Source organism: Dermacentor variabilis, chromosome 8 (assembly GCF_050947875.1).
Source record: "Dermacentor variabilis isolate Ectoservices chromosome 8, ASM5094787v1, whole genome shotgun sequence".
NCBI classification, from domain to species: domain Eukaryota; kingdom Metazoa; phylum Arthropoda; class Arachnida; order Ixodida; family Ixodidae; genus Dermacentor; species Dermacentor variabilis.
The window spans coordinates 125,406,144-125,423,441 of record NC_134575.1 but is presented as its reverse complement, the minus strand read 5'-3'; the positions used below and the strand labels follow the sequence as shown (position 1 = coordinate 125,423,441).

At 49.0% G+C, this 17,298-nt stretch overlaps 1 protein-coding gene across 1 annotated transcript in view; it reads left to right on the top strand.

Annotated features, from left to right (window-relative positions):
* The window catches only part of LOC142591262 (glutathione hydrolase-like YwrD proenzyme), a 116,973-nt gene that overhangs the window by 82,043 nt on the left and 17,632 nt on the right, over window positions 1–17,298 (top strand). The window contains exon 8 of the mRNA XM_075703600.1: window positions 12,481–12,651. Within this exon, the coding sequence (XP_075559715.1) occupies window positions 12,481–12,651 (171 nt within the window). The remainder of the gene's footprint in view (window positions 1–12,480; window positions 12,652–17,298) is intronic.

Here is a 17,298-nt window from a genome sequence, read left to right as displayed (position 1 = left end):
AGGACAGCATTGATTAGGCAACTCAAGTTGGTGCCTGCCAGCACTGCTATCAATTAGTGCTGAATCGTCCGATAAAAAAGTCACCTCCGAAGATCAAGTAATGGAAGCGCCGCTCAAGAACAGCAAATAAAACGGAAGTGTTGAACAGCAACAGTAATTCGGGCAGTACACATGCCAAGCATAATGGGCGGTGTTCCATCGGCGACCCTGATAACATGGGATGCGGCAGGTGCAAGTATTTTCTTCAGGCGGCAACAAAAATGGTTGCTCATTGCGGGATATGGGCTCTAGTATCAACAAAAGCTCCGACATGTACACTGTCCAATTCTACATGTAATAAATTGCGTCTGGTCGGCAAGGTGAAAGTCTTTGGGGGAGACGTTGACAATGAAGCGTCACCTCCAGGAGCTGCACCTTTTAGTTTTCCGGAAGTACGCGGCCAGGTCGGAAAGACGGCGACAGTCGACGGTAATAGGGTGACCTGCACGACTGGCGACGACTTTGTGGCGGACGGGACAGGTTGAGTGCTGGGTGACGGTGAATGACTGCGCCATATGGTCGTACCGGCCATGACGTGCAGGTTCGGCTCGGCTTGCTGCTGCAAATGGCGAAAACCGCCGCCTGGACGAGGGCTTTTATAAAACGTTATCGAGGACCAGCGGTTGCGACAGTATCGGGCGACAAGAACAACGACGAGGTGACAACTGAAGCAAATATGTCGGTCATCCGGTGTACGCCACTCGGCCACGTTGCGAGAACTTCCAGGGACCTATTATTTTGGGTATGCACAAGCGAAAGACGTTCGCTTGGCCGAGGACTGGCCATGGGGCAAACTGACTGAAAGCTGACATTGGCGAGTTCTTCGCTCACAATAGCCTGAACAAAGGGAACTATAGAAGCACATGAATCGTTGACAGATGGCTACAGAGCTTCGGAGCACATGGCCTCCTGCTCACGGCGCACATTCTTCATCAGCTGCTCTGAGGGCTGCTGCTGCTACTGCGCAGGAGAGTCCTGTCGCTCTTCACCAGACGACGTCGCAGCCGTATTGCGAAGCTGTGCAAATAGCTGGTAGATATACGACGGCTTTTCACCTCTTGAAAATGCTTCCACTCCGTGATAACGTCATTAATCAAAGTACATTTCTTACAAATCAGTAGATTGAAGGTGTCATCAAGGATTTGTTTTAAGACATGCCCGATTTGCCAGACTCGGGCATTTTAGCGGCTGCTTTGCGGCAGAGTGCCAGCACGTCTTGCATATAGACAACGTAACCTTCGGAGTAGGTTTGAACTCACGGTGCCAACTGTTTCTTGGCAACGGTCTTGCGGCCCAATGGTTTTCCAAAGAGATTTTGTAGCTTCTGCTTGCAGGTCTCCCAATCACAGAGTTCGGTTTCGAGGTTTTCAAACCACACTCGCGCTGTTCCCGCCAAGTGGAAATAAAAATATGTTCACTGCCATCACTGTGAGATCACCATTTGTTGTGGCTGCTCATCCGCTGATACACATCGACGTCGGCACCATCGGTGCCGCTGAAGGTTCCCGGGTCACTGCTAATGCGTGAGTACGAGAGTCGACGAAGTCAACGCAGGCGTTACCGAATCAGGCACCATATCCGGCGACATCGCTGAAGAACCGAAGCGGAGGCCACTGCGAAGCTCCATTATGAGTCGTTAGCGCGCAACTCCACGAAATATTACAAATAGGAAGCCCGACGCACAAACACATGTATAACTACTGACATAGAAAATAGTGGCAAACAACCAAGCTGGTACAAAGCTGGTAGACGGCCCCAGTTGACAATCCATCACTACCTATTTTTTTCCCTCTTGCGAGCATGGTGCTGTCTATATGTACCGTAACAACATAGGCAAGGCATTTTTAACTAGAAGTGAGAACTCTAAATTCTAATACGAATCTTCTAATTACAAGCTTGTAAAAATACTGCCGCTTCTCTATTGAAACTTTCTCTTACTGAATAGAATTACTTCTAGTTACACTAATTAAACTTTGCCAATGGAGGATTAAGCAATATTTGATAAACCTAATGTTTTTTGGCACATGCAATAAGCTACTAGCCTGTTTGGTCAATGTACTTATGTCTACGGGAAAGACGAATGTTGTAGAAGACATACTATAGGTTAGTTATGTCATCTGCACGCCAAATCATTCTTACGGTCTAGTGTTTCAATGTGGCAAGTTAGGTGTCACATCCGGCAAGATGCCACGTTTGCTTGTACGCGTAGCTTTTCGGAGCACTGCAAGAGGGCGGGCAAATGGGCATGTCGCGTTGTATTTTTTTATTTTGCAGGCACCTACAGAAAGTGTAAAAAAAAACTAATACTGAGTAGATAACAAGGTGGAAACTCTTTAATAGGACGTTTTAAACCATGGCTGCAACTTCCTAATCGGAATTCTTTGCCTTTTTTGCTTCAGAAGTTGGTTAATTAATCTTGAATAATTATGAAATTAGGCATATTCAAAAATAATATGAATTACTACATACAAGGGTCAGCAAATGTGCATTTAGTCGTGCTATTTTAGACTGCATCGGCGTATTTTGAAACTCTGGCCAAAAATTAGGTGGGACACCCTGTATTCACGGTGTTCGGAATTTATCCTTGTGGCTTTCTTAAAATTAGGCACTGGGATGCATGCGAAGACCACGTGTGCAAATAAGTCGTGTGTCCAGGGGGACGCAAAGTGAGATAATAATTATCGGCGTCAACTGCCCAATTATTACAATTTAATAATGAACTTTTTGTTGACAGCAGTAAGCGAGTATTTTTGTATTCAAAGGATAGTGGCAGTCGTGTTTCTACAGAGTATCAGCTGGAAAAGTTCTTCTACCTTGTCTGTGCTCCGAAATATCCGACTCCAAATTTTAATTCTTCTTCGCATCATTACGCATGCAAGAAATGATCGGCGCAAAGCTGCTCCTTTATGTTACGCGGCTGTTCCATTTCCATTCCATTTGCTGTAGCGCTTACCCTCTCCTATGTCGTCAGCCTGTACTGCACTTCTGTGTCATCTGCGCCGTTAAATGTGGCAGTGTCCCTGTGGCGAGGCACACCCGAGCACAGGACCGACTCAGGAGACGCTTGCTGGGATGCGTCTTCAAGCATGGTTGAGCGCACGTACCCCACACTCAATCACCAAAGTTCCAGGGTTGACTGTGTAGGCTGTAGCAACCTCCATCACTTGTGAGTGATAGCCACCTACCGTTGTGCGCACTGTCCCCGCAGCGCACGGACTCTTAGCACAAGCGGCGTTCCCCGAGAGCTTGACCCACTAGTAGTGGTGGAGACGATAAGCCACTATAGAGGTCAGCTTTTCCGCTGCAATATATATGTATGTATGTATGTATATATATATATATATATATATATATATATATATATATATATATATATATATATATATATATATATATATATATATATATATTCTAAAGGTGTTTATTAGGCAGAGCTCGGAGCAGCGCAACGTCGACGGGCAGGGCAGTCACAGCTTTCAAGCACGAGAGCCGTTGCTGAGCAGGAGCGCTCGACCCGCTACCGTTTAGAGCCAGTACCGCTGAACCCACTAGCGTCTCTCTTCGATACAATCACCCCCCGGGAGCGAGAAGGGAGCCGTCCGGCGACCTAACAGCTCGTCATGATGAGCGGGTCGTAGTAAGGCTTTAAACGGTCGACATGGACAATGTCTCGTCCACGGCGGCGCATGTCTGAAGATGGCTCAACTGGTTCTATGACATAGTTCACAGGAGATGCGCGTTCGAGAACGCGATAAGGGCCTTCATACTTAGGGACCAGTTTTCATGAGAGGCCAGGGGCAGTTAAAGAAACTGAGAGCCACACGAGCGCTGCCGGATCGAAGGTGACCGTGGCAGTGGCGTCACCGCGAGTGCTCTTCTGGCGCTCTTGATCAGCGGAAGTAAAGGCCCGTGCGAGGTCGCGGCACTCTTCTGCATGTCTCACCGTGGTAGAAATTGGCACGCACTCGGATGCATCCGGCCGGTACGGAAGAATGTTGTCAATGGTGTGCGAAGGGTGCCGACCATACCGCAAGAAACAGGGTGAACATCCAGTGGTGCTCTGCGTAGTGGTATTATACGCGTAGGTGACGAATGGCAGAACGGCGTCCCAGTTCGTGTGGTCGGAGGCAACGTACATTGAAAGCATGTCGCTGAGCGCACTGTTCAAGCGTTCTGTGAGGCCATTCGATTCAGGGTGGTACGCCGTAGTCGTACGATGAACAACGTGGCACTCTTTGAGAATCGCTTCAACTACTTCCGACAGGAAGACGCCTCCGCGATCGCTGAGCAGTTCTTGAGGTGGACCATGCCACAGGATGAATCGGTGAAGCAGGAATGATGCAACATCGCACTGTAGCTGCTGGGAGAGCGGCGGTTTCAGCGTATCGTGTAAGGTGATCTACTGCCACAATGGCCCAGCGGTTACCAGACGACGTCAGGGGATGTGGCCCATACAAATCGATGCCAACGCCCCCGAATGGCCGGGTAGGGCAGTGTCGAGACTGCAGACCAGCTGGAAAGTGGTGGGGTGAAGATTTTAGGCGGTGGCAGTCGGGGCATGAGCGAACGAACTTTTGAATGTAGTTGTACATTCCCCGCCAGTAGTAGCGTCGTCGGAGGCGCTGGTAGGTTTTGAAAAGTCCCGAGTGAGCACACTATGGATCAGAGTGGAACGATGCCCAGATTTCAGAACGCAGGCTTCGAGGTACAACTAATAACCACTGGCGGCCGTCAGATGTGTAATTGCGTCGGTGAAGCAGGTCGTCTCAAATAGCGAAATGGCGAGCTTGACGGCACAATGCACGAGTGGTTGGCCGCGATGACGGATCAGCAAGGCAATCTATGATGGAGGCAATCGAAGGGTCCTTGCGCTGCTCAGAAGCGATGGTCACAATGTCGGCGGAAGAAACGTCAAGCTGGGATATTGCGCAGCAGGGATTGTCGACTGGCAAGGAAGAACGTGAGAGGGCGTCAGCGTCAGCGTGCTAGCGTTCGTTGTGGTACAGTACGCGGATATCGTAATCCTGTAAGCGAAGCGCCCAGCGGGCGAGACGGCCTGAGGGATCCTTCTATGACGACAGCCAGCATAGTGCATGGTGGTCCGTGACGACATCAAATTGTAGACCATACAAATAGGGCCGGAACTTGGTAAGCGCCCAGATGATCGCCGGCCATTCTTTTTCCGTGACGGTGTAATTGGTCTCGGCTCTAGTAAGCATACGGCTTGCATATGCCACAACATATTCAGGAAACCCTTCTTTGCGCTGCGCTAGGACAGCGCCGAGGCCAACACCGCTGGCATCTGTGTGTACCTCAATAGGTGCCTGTGGGTCGTAGTGGCGCAAAAATGGGAGGAGACGTCAGCAAACGACGGAGCTTAGTGAACGCCTCGTCGCGCTCGGACGACCACGAATGGAGAGGTCCGTTGCTGCCAAGGAGCTTCGTCAGGGGCGATATGACGGCGGCGAAATTGCGAATGAAGCGCCTGAAGTAGGAACACAAACCTACAAAACTGCGCAGTTCTTTGACGGACGTCGGTTTAGGAAATTCAGCTAAGGCACGAAGTTTGTCTGGATCGGGGCGGATTCCATCCTTCGAGACGACGTAACCTAGTATCGTGAGCTGCCGCGATCCAAGTCGGCATTTCTTTAGGTTCAGTTGGAGGCCAGCGTTTGCTAAGCACGTCAAAACACGCCGTAGGCGTTGAAGGTGCGTGGTGAAGTCAGAGGCAAAAACAAGAACGTCGTCGAGATAACATAAGCACGTGTGCCACTTCAAACTGCGGAGAACTGTGTCCATCATGCGTTCAAAGGCTGTCTTCGGCCTATCGACGTCAGCCGTGGGTACTTGCCATTAGCCGGAGCGTAAATCTAAAGATGAAAAGAATTCTGCTCCATGCAGGCTATCGATGGCGTCATCGATTCGCGGCAGCGGGTATACATCTTTGCGAGTGATCTTGTTCAGGCGCCGATAGTCCCCACAGAACCGTACCGAGCCGTCTTTTTTCGTAACAAGGAGGACAAGTGATGCCCATGGACTGTTCGAGGGTCGGATCACTTCGCGGCGAAGCATATCGTCCACTTGCTCATTAATCACACGACGTTCTGTGGCAGAGACGCGATATGGTCGTTGCGGCAATGGCGGTTGGGAGCCAGTGTCAATATGTTGCGTGACAGCAGACGCCCGGCCAAGGGCAGGTTGCGCGACATCAAAAGAAGAACGAAATTCTTCTAAGATGCGCAGAAGCTGCGAACGCTGAGGTGGGGTGAGGCCATCGGCAATGGATGAATCGAACACACCTGTGGGCAAAGGGTCCGACGTAGAGAGAGAACCGAGCATGTTGCAACTGGCGCAGGACGTGTCTTCGGGAACATCCGTAATTTGTACGGCGTCGATCACTTCCACGTGGCCAAGACATTCGCCTTGAAGCAGCGTCACAGGGTATGGGAAGGGGTTACAGACAAAAATAGCTGTGGAGCCCTGTTTGACGTTCACAGTCGCAAAAGGCAGCAGCAGACCTTTTCGAGTATAAAAGTGGCCCGGCGGAGAAAGTAGTGCGATGGCGTCAGAGAGGCTGCTGCACTGCATTGATACAATCACTGACGAGTTGGCAGGAACGTTGTGTCGTGCCTGACGAGTAGTTTGTTCGCAATAAAAGCATTATCGGCAAGCGTCATATCCGAGATCGGCGACAGTTCTAGTTCGGCCCGGGCGCAATGGATGACGGCATCGTGGCGGGCAAGAAAGTCCCATCCCAGGATAACTTCGTAGGAGCACGAGGAAATCACAATAATTTCGACGGCGTATACAACGGCGTCGATGAGAACACGAGCGGTGCACGCCGCAATCGGGTGAATACGCTGTGCGCCTGCTGTTCGGAGGGCGAGTCCAGCAATGGGCGTCGTAACCTTTCGAAGGAAGCGACAAAGCTTTGCGTCCATAACTGATACAGCGGCTTTGGTATCCACGAGGGCGTATGTGCGCACACCGTCAACTAACACGTCTATCGCATTGGTGGGGCTACGTGGAGGACTTCCGCGTTTCGATGGGGTCACAGCCCTTGCCTCATGGACTGCGACAATTAGTTTTCCTCATCCCAAGTTTCGGGCCGAGGCCGCATCGGTGATGGGGAGCGTCGGCGTGGAGAAGTTGAGCGGCGGATGTTGGCTGACCGGCGGAATGGTGGTGACGCAGCCCGTGGTTCGTCGTCGTAATAAGGGCGCGGAGTACCCGCCATAGAACTTGGCCCATATGGTGTAGTGCTAGGCGACTGCACGCGATTACAGTAGCGTGCGGCGTGGCCTGCGTAGCCGCATGCAAAACATATCGGTCGATTGTCCGCTGTACGCCACCGAGTCGTTGCGGCAGGTCCCATCCATGTGGAACGACGCGTTGGACGTGGCGGCTGGTGAATTGATTGCATAGCAGGCTGTTGTCGGGGAATAGCGAGCATTTGAGCGTACGTGAGAGGTCCCCGTTGAGTGAGTTGTTGAGGCTGGGTGACGACTTCCGCGTAGCTGAGTGGCACAGCTGTCGGGACTTGTTGGGGCCTGGCCATGACTTCGGCGTAGCTGTGAGGCGCAGCCGCAGGAACGCGCTGGTGGTGCTCAGGCAAATCCTCGTGCAGTTCTTGCGCTATGACACGGCGAAGCGGAGGCGCAGAACTCGGCGTAGGCGCGCGTACCGACTGCGGCTGTGCAAAATCCATCAACGAGAGTTGCCGGGCAACTTCCTCGTGGACGAACGCCTTCATTTCTGCGATGAACGCTGCCTGGTTGGACATGGCAGCCAAACCAGCGAGGTGTTCGTCACGCGGTAGAGATCGACGGGTCAGTGACGGCTGCCTGCGGAGTTCTTCATAGCTCTGACACAGTGTTACAATTTCAGCCACAGAGCGTGGACGTTTGGCCAGCAACATGTTAAAGGCGTCGTGTTCTGTGCCCTTCAGCATGTTTCGGATTCGATCAGACTCCGCCATGGTCGAATCGACTTTCCTGCATAGGTCCAGGACATCTTCGATAAAGCTGGTGAACGTTCCGCCTGGCTGTTGAGCTCGTTCTCGCAAGCGTTGCTCGGCACGCAGCTTGCGATCAGCAGGGCGACCAAATACATCGGCGAGGGAAGTCTTAAATTCCGACCATGTCTGGAACTCTGCTTGATGGTTGTTGTACCACAGGCTGGCAGCCCCAGCGAGGTAGAACAGAACATGGCTCAGTTTGGCCGCTTCGTCTCACTTGTTGTGGTCGCCTACCCTGTCGTACGCCGTGAGCCATTCGTCCACCTCAGTGTCGTCCGCTCCAGTGTAGATAGGAGGGCCGCGATGACGAGGCACCCCGGGACACGCAGTGGGGGCAGGAGGAGGCGTTTGCTGGGAGGCGTTTTGGGGCATCGTAGATGGTAGGGTACGAGACCGGAGTTCCAGGATGATCGTCTGAGGGAACCCCGCACCTCCACCAATTCTAAAGGTGGTTATTAGGCAGAGCTCAGAGCAGCGCAACGTCGACGGGCACGGCAGTCACAGCTTTCAAGCTCGAGAGCCGTTGCTGAGCAGGAGCGCTCGACCCACTACCGTTTAGAGCCAGTAGCACTGAACCCACTAGCGTCTCTCTTGGCTACAATATATATATATATATACATGTGTGTGTGCGCGCAGTAGGTTTCATCAAAAAACAACTCGAAATGCATAAAAATGTTTTCACGACATCGTGATGATTATTTAATTGCCTGATAGGTTCGGTCTGTAGAGCGACCTTCGTCATCAGTTAAAGGAAAGTGAAGTCGTCCTTTCAGTCGCCGAAGCAGAACAGCGGGTGCGGGCTTCCTCTCTTTAGCCCCCTGAAAAGTAGTATACAAAAATATGTCAATGTATAATACAATACAATACATATGCCAGGATTAATGCTGTTTGAATGGGCAAAAACAGCTCCTTCAGATCTTAGAACCCTTAGAATCTTGCAATAATTTATATACAATTTGTGTCGCAGCAGAACTGCCACAGCATCTTATTCTAAAATGGTGCGTGTGCCCTCAGCCAAACCTTGCACAGCCACGGCCAGCCTCCTCCGCACGCCTTAATAAAAAGAGCTTGATCACGTTTTAGTAAATTCGCCTGTCGTCACGCTCTTTCCTCGCTTGATTAGGTGAGCTTCAACAACTAGCTCGTGCTATCTTATCGCACTTGCACTTGATGCAGAACATCACGGCAACGTCGATTGTTACGGCGACTGCAAGAGCTCGCTGGGGACGTCCATAAGTTGCGACAAGAACAAAATGCTGTATTGTGAGGCAAAACGTATGCACAATAACATACATGGGTCAGTATAGGGCGCTACGAATTTATAGATGCAACATTTTAAGCCATTTACCTAATATTGTAAATATACGGATGCAGCAATCTTAATTAGGCATGGACAGCCTCCATATACATGATTTTTATCCGTTACCACTGCTTTGGTCTCCGGTACAACGTTGTGTAAATGTTTCTGTCGGTAAATGTTAGTCGGCGGCCTTTTTTTTATCTTGTTCTTACTTCTAACGTGTGCTCATTTGCAATAGCATATGATTAGTGCGCAGAACCTCAAGTTGTTAGGCACTTCATTGGTATCATTTGCAATATATTTATTATGTAGAAGGAGAGTTTCACAGGAAAGAAGTGCCGCTCAGATGACTGCAGTAACGGAGATAGGACTGTTCATTACCGCTAGGCTACGGTACGCTTGCACAAGACTTCGACATTCTGGACAGCTGAAGTGCATCATATTTCTAAGACATTAATGAAACAACGTATACTATCTTGCAATTCCACATCACGCAAACTTGTTTCATTTTTTTCATGAGGGAACTCTTTCCAGACAGGCACAATTGAAGTGATTCCGTTGTAAAGTAGCAGGGAGTACACGTGGTCTTTGTGCACATGCTTTAAGTATTTAATAGCCGCTGCCCTCGAGGTACTGCTGCTGCTGGCGTTAGAGTGGCCAGAGAGACTGAAACACAAAGGCGCAACGCAATTGGTAGTCCTTCGACGGCCCTCCAAAATTGTTTACACGGTATAGGACGGATAAGATCGCTTGAGTTTGAAATAGAAAGTATCTCAGCCTACGTGCTTGTAGTTTTGCGTTGCCCCTTTTCTGTTTTGATTATAATAATCGGCTACTGGTGAGGGGCCAAGCCAACTGTGCAGGGAAATCAGCGTTTTGTTTTGCCTAACTGACTGCTCCACTTAGTGCACAACCAAAATGCTTGAACGGCATTTTTGCATACTGACAAACGTTTTTATTTCTTTCCAATCGGGTTTCGTTGGGGTTCAGGTGTGTTCCGAAAATGGGAATTCTAGCCTTGGTTCTATTGCAGTAAAAATACCGGTTAGGGTATGGTTCTAGGCCTAGGTTACATCTGACTTCCTAATTAGGCAAGAAAAATAGTCATGATGAAATGTACTGTTATCTGGAAGTTTTATAAAATATGTAACAAGCTCTTTTAAAGCCATTGGCATTTACATAATACCAAGAATAAATATTGCTCCATATTATGTTGGGCAAGTTGCGAGGCTGATAATGGTATTATGACGCTATATAACATGACCTATGGAAGAAGAAGGAGACGACAGAAAGAGAGCCAGGCTTTTAACTTCTTTTATTTGAAGCACACCACCTCATTCTGCATGGTCGCCAAAGATGCGCGCACAACGAAGGCGCCGCACGTGCAGTCAAGCTATCTGAATAGAGTATATAAAAGATTCGCATTCCTTGTTGCAAGCAGAAATGGTTGGAATGCTCATGAAGCCATAACATTTCTTCTTAAAGGGAAGCTGAAGAGTCTGTCGAATTCAATAAGACGCTCATATACGGACGCGGGAACCTTATAAACTATGTATGTAAAATTTGGGGTTTTTTTTAAATTAGGAGCGACGTAATCGTCGGTTGAAATTGCGCTGTAGGTCCGCCCCCTGTCGAATGCCGCGCGCTGCTGCTGACGCTGACGATGCGAGCGGAGACCGGAAACCGCGGTGTTGTGACGTCAACACTAGTGTTTCGTTGCTTCGCAGCGTCCGCGACCATGCCTGACCGCGCTTGTTTCTGCATGCGCGCCATCGTAATCTGCGTCTATCGACCCTGCATTCCGTCGTTGGTGCGTCTGCGCGTATGTAGAGTGCTAGTGAACGTGCGTGGTAGTCAACGTGAGTAGTAATTAACGTGAGTGGTAGTCAACGTGGTAGTCAACAGATGAAGGTCACTACACGTACTGCATGAACCGGGAAGCTTTTCACGCGTTTAAACCGTCTTTGTAGATTGCCGACAGCCTTGAACAGCGCACAAATGCCGACGATCGCATCCCCGCTTACGTTCCACGAGGAGGCATGCAGGAACACAACACTACATTTGTTTGACCGGAAACGAGCTCACTAGATCGGCGAAAGATCGGCGAGATCACTAGATCGCTTTGCAAACAACATACTCACCAAAGAGCATTTGAAACACGAGAAGATCCCAAGACTGTGCTTTCGTTCGCGTCAAAAGAACTGCTCGCACCAGCATCGTTTACTTCTTCGATAGGCCGGCTCTTCGCAATCGGCTCGTACATGTAGGGAGTAACGCCGAACTCCTCAGAAAAACGCAGTCTCTCTAAATTTTCTATTACCGTCTCAGAAAAACAGCACCAAACAACCTGGCACCGCGCCTCATGTGTAGCGGCAGCGGTCGGTTACTAGAGTTGACGTCACGAGGTTCCCGACCAATCACAGGCGAAAACGAGACGCGCGAGCGGGGCGTGTCCGCTGCTGCACTTTTCGTCGAAATAAAATATATTTGCACTTTCTTTCGCTCAATTTCGATACGATATTCGAATTCGGAGGGTTTAAAACCATTATGTACAGATGTTCACTCATTTTTCTGGAAAACCTTTCAGCTTCCCTTTAATGCCATAGGCTTCGACCACCTCTAAGGCGAATGCCTCCCGGCATCTTCCTAACACGTGCATGTCCCTCCTTAGGGGTGCGCAGCCGCTTTGGGCACAGCGGAAAGGCAAGTGTGAACCAAGACCATTCTTAAGTTATAACGCATGCTCCCTTAAGCGGTCGTTAAAACAGCGGTCGCTGTAGCATAGATAGCCTTTGGCGCAGGTATACGGAATTTCATAGATAGTTGCCACGCTGCAATGCCGACGGTGCTGGTTTAAAAAAGACCACAAAGTGAGAAAAATAACGGAGATGAATAGTTCTGAACAAGCCACATAGTACTATTTTCATGTTATCAAATGAGCAACAGAAAAAAGAAAGAAAAGCTTATATGCACTCAATTCCATAGTTTATGTGCCACTCAAATGAGTAATCCCGTTTGTAGCAATATTTCTTGATCTATATGGTTACACGAGTGCCTCGAGCTTCAGTCAAGCACGAATTTGGCAACTCACCAAACAAGTTCTATGTTTATTTCTGAATTTCAGACTAGGGCCAACGGCTTCAACCTTATTCGTGGACATCCAAACTGCTTGGGTCCTTGCAAGAAGCCATACCACTCGCTCATGCCTGTCATGGTGAGCGATGTTCGCACTCAGAACTGGCTCTGCACCTTAGGAACAATGGGTGGAGCCATACAGCCGCATGTCCTCACTCAGGTAAACATGACATTCAGCAAGTGTACAGCAACTCATCGGGTTCGTCTCATCAACATTGTTATGAGACAGCGCTATGCCAATTGCTGAACTATGGCTTCTAACTGTGATATTCATTCCTTCTTTTTGTCTTACCTATGGCGGCTGTAATTACACCTCGAAATTCACTAATCTCTTGATATTACTTATTTGGAATTATTCCCTTGGATTTTATCTTCCTTACTGTAACAAATGATGCCTGAAAACTGTTTCCAGCGCAAACACATGCAACCACAAAGTATAAGGGACAGGACACAAGCGCTGATTTTATTTTTTTTAAATGACGATGCGCATCGATGAACGAACGTCCCTTATACTTTGTGGTTGCATGTGTTTGCGCTGTAAATAGTTTTCATGTCAAGTATGCACCAACTCACCCAGAAAGAAGTTTTAATGATGCCTGAAAAATTGTCTGAGTGTTGCATGAGAACAGAAAGCGTGAGAAATGTCTGTGAACTGCACAATCAGCAATACAAAAAACTGAATGTCTTGCCAATATGGTATTATATTTTAGCGCCAAAAGGTAGAGCTATTCAAAACTCATTAGTAAAAGAGAACACGCCTTAAGATTATGCAGAATGTAGTCTCATCCCGATAACTCTCGTCACAGCTCTTCATTTATGTAATGAGGTCCACATGAAAGCTCTGTCGCACAACGAACAGTTGCACAGAAGATATAAATGACAACGTACGACATAGGCCTGTCAAGTGTGGAATACAGTGCAACGACTAATCCTGCAAACTTACACTTCTCCGGGAAACTCCAGGATTCCGAGCAAACCGCCTGATTGTACGGACACCGCCATAACACTCCCAATAAACTGCCGCAGTCCCAACGCGAAAAACAATGGCTCAAAACGCGCGCCATGCAGGGCAACTACACCATGAATGTCATGATCCGCCAGGGATCTAGCCGAATTCGTATTGAAGTCTAAGGGACTGGTGCTTAGGTAGTGTAGGCCTAGCTCAGGTCACTTTCAATCGAGTGGTGCTTTCTGGAGGACGCGGGAGCCAAAGGTGTAGCATGTGTTGCATTAGCACCGCTTTACGTGACTAGGCTACGCGGCTAGACAATCTTGTTCTGCAATGAAGAATATGAAAAATGGAAAGGGGCCACTGTCACGAAAAACAGTACGTGCGCCTCAACTATAGACGAGTGCATGTGCTATCTCTGGTCACAGCAGGAGCAATTCGCTGGATGTCTAATAACTGTACACTAGTAGCAATGCATAGCTGTTTCTGATGTTGTGACACAAAATAGCGAAAACGCTTTTTTCTCCCCTGCCGTCTCGGTTCTCTCGTAAGGTGGGGTTGTGGGCGGCTGTACACTTGTCTCTCTTTTATTTTCGAGAATGCCGTGCTGGTCGATCGGTGGGTACTGAATAGGCCCGACCAGTGTTCGGATGCTCATTCCTCGAACAGTTCGGCCCACCGTCTCGCTTCGCTCGAGTACAGATTGCGTCGGGCCCACATTTCTGCGTTGTGCCATTCTAGGGTGCTGCCTAGCATTGTGTGAATTTTATATGGGATGGTACTCGCCATCAGTCAGCATCCTTCAAAAATAAACATTCTGCAAAGAGGCAAGCTATGTTATATTCAGAAAAATTGGATTAAGCTACGTTATTTGGCAGTCACTCATACGTAACCTGTTTATGTCAGCATGTGCAAAACATTCAATTATTAGGGTGCCAAGAAGGCTTTGCTTTATTTCGTTGCACTACACTGCACAAGCCATCTGAATTGCAGCCACACAGTGCAGAGGCTAAAGGCTGGTTGAACCACTCACAAAAACATTTCTGCGTCACAGAGAAAAAGGAAAGAAATGTCCATTTTTTTATCAAAGAGATCTTGTGCAATTACGTTTATTTTTCATTGCAAGTTAGGCCCCAAAGGTGTGTTTCTGCGGTTGCAAGACTTTCTCACGCTCTGTCTCGCATTATCAATGAACCTTCTAGCCCATATATATGAAGCTGTTTGGTACGCTAAAAACAGCCTATTAATTAATGAGTGAAGCTTTGCATAACCGCAACGCAAACGGCAGCGCTCGAGCAATGATTTGCCATTACATCATCCACAGCGTCCGATCAGTTATCCCTAGTCGGGCTTCATAAAACACGAGTATAGCAATGTTGAGAATCTCTACTTCTCCGCTTTCAGGACGTCAGCACAACCGAAATGACGACATATATCCGCGCGCGAAAGACTGGTTTTAGCGCATGATCAACGACACCCTTTTCGAGCATCGAATCGTAATAATATGTACCTGAGCAGAGTACCTGAGCAGCAGGGACCAATGCAAAGAGAAGTTAGCAGAGCTGTTTGGCAAACCAGCCGGCCGTAAAATTGCCGTAAAGCAGGAACTGGCCCGATTCCCCACGGAGTTCTATGCTCCGTATATCCAGGACGAGCGGGCACTTTGTCGTAAAGCCGATGACGACATGACAGAAGCAGAGAAGGTACGGCATGTGGGGGAAGGGAACTGCTGACGGCGCCTTTAATGTGCTCATGTGCGAAAGCTGCTCTACAGTTGATACTATAGTCAAAGAGTGCCGACAATTCGAGCAGGTCATAAGTCGACGCCGCCTGCAACCATTCAGCAGACTTCCCAATACTTCCGCAACGTCGACGTGAGAAAATCAACCCGCACAGCAGCATGCGTCGCCATCAGAGGACGTGGTGTGAATCGTTCAACGTGAACTGGATGCGATGACGCCCGCAGTTTTCTGTTCAGGTAACCCTGATGCTACCACTTTTTCGATTCCCCTCGTACAAGGCATCGTTCGCCAGGAACTTGAAAGCATTGGATTATATTCTGTCTGTGGTGTCGCCAGTCCCAGAGCTAACGAAAGTCCTTCTACTAATTTCGCTCCACCCCGACGCTTTTCTAAGGGTTATTGCAACCCGACTGAGTAGAGAACTGAGAACGAACAGCCGATATTTTTCACCTGTCGCCGCATTGGTCATTTCGCCCGATATTGTCGCAACTCGTGGCTCTAAACACCTCGCACGCCGACCAACCTGTGCTATTTTGATGGAAAGCCCAGAATGTTTCACCCACTGCCGACTCTAACAGTACCTACATCTGTGCCAGGAACACGTGGTACACGCGCTCACCATCACCACGCGGACAGAAGTCTTGTTCACCGCAAACACGTCGCCCATTTTCCCGTTCGCCGCAGGCACATCGCCTTTCGTCCCCTGTGGCGTTTGGCCATACCCTTTCGTAAAACGAAGAAATGCAGCCCTCGAAGATGGTGCTGCATTGCCTACTACCGCAGCAAATGATCTGTCTGTGACCACAAGGAGAAGTGTGATAGACGTTAAAATAGACGGCGTACCTGTCGAAGCACTGGTCGACACTGGAGCCCACATTTTTGTGATGAGTGCTAGCCTACGTAGACGCCTAAAGAAGGTCCTCACCACAGCAGCTGCCCGAGTGCTTCGAGTGGCCGACGGTGGCGTGCTGGTTGTTCTTGGAATGTGTATTGCGCGTTTAATTATAGCCGGCCACCCGACATCTCTTCTCTTTGCTGTGATCGACAACTGCCCTCACGAGGTTATCCTTGGATTGGACTTTTTATACACTCATTATGCTAACATTGAGTGCACGACCGGCGTTCTTCAGTTCGAACTGCCTCAACTCTCCGACCCTCCGAACAACGCCCCACGATGTGCGTCCGCCACCCGGCACAATTACTTACGTCAATTTTACCGCACAGCGCAGGTTCCTGACGGTGGATGTGTGCTTTGCTCCATGATCGAAGTACTTTTGAACCGGAACGTTGCTGTTCTGCATACTTTGGTCACGGTTACTAAAAACGATGTGGTCTACCGCTTCTGAGTTTCAGCCTGGGCCCTCAACGGATTTCGGCCGGGATGTTCTTCGCCATCGTTTCCAGTGGTTAAGAACTTGACATTGAGAGTCTGAATGCCAAGAGTGACTTATTAGCGTCAATTGCAGCTCACAACTCTGATTCCGTAACGGAAGACTTCGCTAAATTGATTGCACCTGACCTACCCTGTGCACAGGCCACGGACATACGTCACCTGCTTGAATCATACAGAGACATCTTTCATTTCGGTGACAGGCCTTTAAGCCAAACATCTGTCGTTTACTACCGTACAAACACTAGAGACACGAATCATATTCGTCGGCGTCTCTATCGGGTATCGCACACTGAACGTCAATTCATCCAATCCAAAGTCGACAAAATGCTCCGTAAAGGAGCCATCAAACCATCAGCCAGCCCTTCGGCTGGCTGATGGTTAAAGAAAGTAAAGATGGTGCCTGGCGTTTTTGCGTTGATTATCGCCAGTTGAACGAAATCACGCGCAAAGGCGTATACCCACTACCACGCATCGATGACGCCTTGGACTCCTTGCTCGGAACTAATTACTTCTGGCTCATCGATCTTCGATCCGGCTACTGGCAGATTTCAGTTGATGAAATGGAACGCGAGAAGACGGCCTTCATCATACAGGATTGCCTATACAAGTTCGAAGTCATGCCCTTTGGAATATGCAATGCTCCTGCGACATTTGAACGTATGATGGGCTCTCTTCTGCGGGGTCTTTGTTACATTGACGACATTATTGTTTTTTCTCCCACGT